Source organism: Merops nubicus, unplaced genomic scaffold (assembly GCF_000691845.1).
Source record: "Merops nubicus isolate BGI_N331 unplaced genomic scaffold, ASM69184v1 scaffold14636, whole genome shotgun sequence".
Lineage (NCBI taxonomy): Eukaryota > Metazoa > Chordata > Aves > Coraciiformes > Meropidae > Merops > Merops nubicus.
Genome location: NW_008615720.1, coordinates 1 through 4542, shown reverse-complemented (window position 1 = coordinate 4542; position 4542 = coordinate 1). Strand labels below are relative to the sequence as shown.

General features: G+C 40.2%; 1 protein-coding gene across 1 annotated transcript; it reads left to right on the top strand.

The window, feature by feature from the left end:
• Nucleotides 1–84: 84 nt before the first annotated feature.
• Nucleotides 85–4290, top strand: LOC103775174 (serine/threonine-protein phosphatase 4 regulatory subunit 3B-like; the record flags this gene model as incomplete). The annotated part of the gene is made up of 7 exons (XM_008942620.1): nucleotides 85–129; nucleotides 548–679; nucleotides 1424–1526; nucleotides 2192–2233; nucleotides 2569–2727; nucleotides 3396–3565; nucleotides 4151–4290. Coding segments are annotated over exons 1-7 (791 nt in total), but the record flags the coding sequence as incomplete, so codon positions are not given.
• Nucleotides 4291–4542: the final 252 nt, after the last annotated feature.

Below are 4542 nucleotides of genomic sequence, written 5' to 3'. Positions count from 1 at the left end.
TTTTTTTGTTAGGGAATGGATGATCTGCAAGTTAGAGCTGCTGCTACAGATATATTTTCTTATCTGGTAGAATTTAGTCCATCCATGGTCCGAGAGTTTGTGATGCAAGAGGCCCAGCAGAGCGACGACGTGAGTAAAAGTGATGTGGAGCTGAATAATGCACTAGTTTTAGAGCAGATGGGGAAAAAAACACATAAAACCAGCAAAACAAACCTCTCCAGAATTTGAGATACTGTTGCCCAAAAGTGTGGATACTAGAAACATGAGGAAAAAGTAGATTCAAGACAGAAATTTCTGAGCATGTTGATATTAGCTGGCAGTAGGAAGTCAGCCTACCAGTGATTGTAGGTGAGGAGGGTGGTGCTTGACACAACTCCAGAGTCTAAGTGCAACTCTCAGTTTTTCTGTTTCACTTCAATTCAGAAGGAAAAACAAGAAACCTAATACAGAAACATACAGAAATTAGTGAAATCATTCCACTATTGAAACGGTGTCTAATAATGTTGTGGTGTTTGTTGTGTGGGTGTTTTTTTGCTGTTCTTTTCAGGATATCCTCCTCATCAACGTGGTCATTGAGCAGATGATCTGTGACACTGACCCTGAGCTCGGGGGAGCTGTGCAGCTCATGGGCCTTCTGCGTACTCTGATAGACCCAGAGAACATGTTGGCCACAGCTAATGTAAGAAACTGCAAAGGGGTAAAGACACTTCACTGTCCTGGCAAAACTAAACACCTGATGCTCTCTGTTACTTGATCATTGTGGGTAGAAGATTACAATTGCTTTGGGTTTTTTGAGTGGTGTGTGTGTGGTCTGATGATGAATTTACACAGGCTACAATTTCCACTCACTTTGGATAATAAAAGTTATGTGATATTGTGCAAGAATTTACTAGACTCAAGCAGAAATTGGTGTCCTAATACCAGTGACACAGAAAAGATGCTACAGCATTGAAACAGTGCCAGACCAAAGGGGTGTCTTCTGTTTGTGAATTCCAGCTTGAACAGGTGTGTTTAGACATTGATGCACGTAGATTGTATAGAATGTAGAGAAAATGGGCCAGAAGATCCTTTGTCTGCAGTGACAGAAGGTGGGCAGATTGTTATGGATAAAATTTCCTCATGTAAGAATGATTTCAGCAAATTTTGTCAGGCACTTTGAGTCAGTGATCTGTTTCAGTCTGTATTTGTATCCATGGTGAGGAATTTTTGATGACAGCTAGGTTGGGTTGATGCCTCCCAGATCTTTTTCCAAAATAAAGAAATTTATCATCCTTGGATGAAGACAATGTGGACCCAACCAAAAAGATATGAGTAGACCTGAAGGAGTTGGCAAAATGCTTTGTAGGCTGTTCCTTATGTTCTCTTTCTTGTTTAGAAGTTTGTATACAAATGCCAGTATTTAATAAAGTTATATTTGTTTTAGAAAACAGAAAAAAGTGAATTTCTCAATTTCTTCTACAACCATTGTATGCATGTTCTTACTGCACCACTTCTGGCTAACACAGCAGAAGATAAATGTGAAAAAGGTAAGGTTAATTTTTAAGGTTTTATTGTTGTTCTTTGTGCTGTGCTTTGTAAAATACCCACGTCCTTGATGTGATTGTTGCATACTGCTTTTACTAGTATAATTCTAAAGAATATCTGCTGTAAAGCAGAGAAATGACACTAGTTTGTCTCTAGTGCTTTACAAACAGAAATGTGATGTCATTACAGCATCTCTGGAGTCAGGCTTTTTTCTGAGTGCTCTTTCAAGAGATTAAATCAAACTAATACATACTTGGTAAAAACATTCCTTTCATCTTACCCATCTTCTCATGTTAAGTAAAAAAAGTGTTATGGATTTTGTATGAAAATAAAACTTGCAGGATATCTGTAGTACTCATTTTATAATGTTATTTGAAAAATTTAGAGTAGGCACTTTGGTTTAGTCTAGGTAGGAATAATATTTCTGAGTACTGGATAACATATCTTCACCTAGTTGAATTTGAAACTTTGTGATGTAAGTGGAACATAGAAATTGCCTCCTGACCTCTGTTCTTGCTGTGTGGTTATTCCCTTGTAGCTTATAGAAACTCTGGATCTGTTGAAAAGCTGCAGCAGCTGTTAGAATTGGTTGTTTATCCCCATTTTCTAAATATTTACAGTGCTTTGAAAACCCTTCCCTGACGTTTGTTTTCATTCTCTTTATCAGATGCAGTAGTTGGGTCCACTAAGAGTAATACAGTTTGTCCTGGTGAGTTTGGATTGCTTTGGAGTTTTGAAACTTGTCTTGTGTGCTGCCTGTGGTGGGTTTATTTTAAAAAGCCAGATACATTGTTTAAATACTTATTGAAATAGATGCAGGTGAAGGAACATTTTCATTTGCTTTTGAGTTACTGGGTTTCCCTGTTTTTTTTTTTTCCCTAGTCAACCTTGGTACTAAAGTTTAAGTCATTGTTAGTATATGTCTCAGTATATATTCTGCTAAGACATAGAGGAGCATTTACAGGTTGGATTTTTATCTGTGCAGGCTTTTTTTGAGCATTATGAAAAGTTTGGTGTAACTTGAGGCATGAATTGTTTTCTCAGATAATTATCAAACGGCACAACTACTTGCCTTAATTTTGGAGCTGCTTACTTTTTGTGTGGAACACCACACCTATCACATCAAGAATTACATTATGAACAAAGATCTGCTAAGAAGAGTGCTGGTCTTGATGAATTCAAAACACACGTTCCTGGCCTTGTGTGAGTACAGAGCTGTTGTGATTTCCTTCCTCAGGGCTTTCTGTGTGTGCTGTGGGATGGGTACGAGGAACAGTGTGAGTTCAGGATTCATGGGAGTTTCCTCCTCATTACTGACTAGGTGTTTAATAATTCTGAACAAAGGCAGCAGAAGTCTGCTCGTGTAGACCAAAGCAGCTGATGGTGGGAGGAGGATTGCTGTATCTTGTGATGGCCACAGTGATCCTCTCAGGTCTTTGTGAGGATTGTTTGTGATCAGCTGTCTCAGCTCATTTGCATGGCAGTACTGTCATTTCTTGGTAACCCCATAAATCTGGTGCTCTGAAATGTTGTGCACCATGGCTTTAAAGGACAGGGGCAGGAACATGGAAGAGCAGAGGGATGAGCTAATGATTTAACTTCACATGTGCTGAAGTTTATTGCTGCTGTATTTCAAAAAGAAATTAATGGCTCCTGTTCCCCTTCAAATACCCAGGAAAGCCAAAGAATGGAAGCAAGGTTACCTGGCAGCAAGGGCTGCTTCTGAACTTCCAGAAAGGGCTGGTAATGCTTGTGGGTTTGGGGGCCCATCTTCCTCTCAGTACCAGCAGGTTTCTCAGTTCTGTCTGGGAGAAGCAGAAGGGAACCTTGGCTTGTCGTTATTAAGCTCTTCAATTTCTTTCTTCACCTAGGTGCTCTGCGTTTTATGAGGAGGATAATTGGCCTGAAAGATGAGTTCTATAACCGTTATATCACCAAGGGGAACCTCTTTGAGCCAGTTATTAATGCTCTGTTGGACAATGGCACTAGGTACAACCTGCTCAACTCTGCTGTGGTCGAGCTGTTTGAATTCATCCGCGTGGTAAGTGCAGCAGCCCTGGCAGCTCTCACACATACCTGGCATCTCAGGTGGAAATACAGCCTGGAAACCTTTCCCTTGGAATGCTGTGCTACTAGTTAAAATCACAACCTAGAACTCCTGGAGGTAAATATCCCCAAGGAAAGGAGCTGGGGAGCTGCTCGGTGCTGGTCTTAGGTGCTCATCCCATCACAGTCAGTTGTATTTACATGTAGGCCTGTGGAAGATTGTCCTGTAGGTTAAATTCTTCTTAGTGGTTGCATGTATTCTTTCCAGTCCCAGCTCTGAAGTGAGGAATTCAGTAGAATATATGGGAGTAAATGTGGGTACTGGGTCTAAATGAGACTAATTGGATCACAGATTTGAATGATGTCTGTCCTTCAGGGTCTTCCTGCCATCCTCTTTCAGCCAGTGCTAATGATTTTTACATTTCTGCTGCTTTACTAAGGAGAAATCTGATTATTTCACATTACAATCATGTTTTGACTCTGGACAATGAATTGGTTACTTTTAAAACTAAAGCCTAAAGCTTTCTGAACCTGTGCATGTTAGTATTTGAGACTGAAACCCTGTTTTGTTCTTCTGCAGGAAGATATCAAGTCCCTTATTGCACATATAGTTGAAAATTTTTATAATGCACTTGAATCTATTGAATATGTTCAGACATTCAAGGGACTGAAGACAAAATACGAGCAAGAAAAAGATCGACAAAACCAGAAACTGAACAGGTATGACCCAGCTGAGGTATTTTGAGCCTTTTATTTAAGGCCATGATGTGCTCTCTTCATACTGCAGGTTGGGTTTTTCCTTCCCTAGAGGGCAGAAGCAGCAGAAGGGCTGGGGTTAGTTCTCATTCTTGGTGAAAGCTTTGATTAAAGCCCCATCTGACTTTGCTTGTGGCCTGCTGTAGGAGAGCTGAGGCCTTTTGGTGTATTAATGTGACATTCAGAAAACCCAGTTCCTGAGGAGCAGAATCTTCT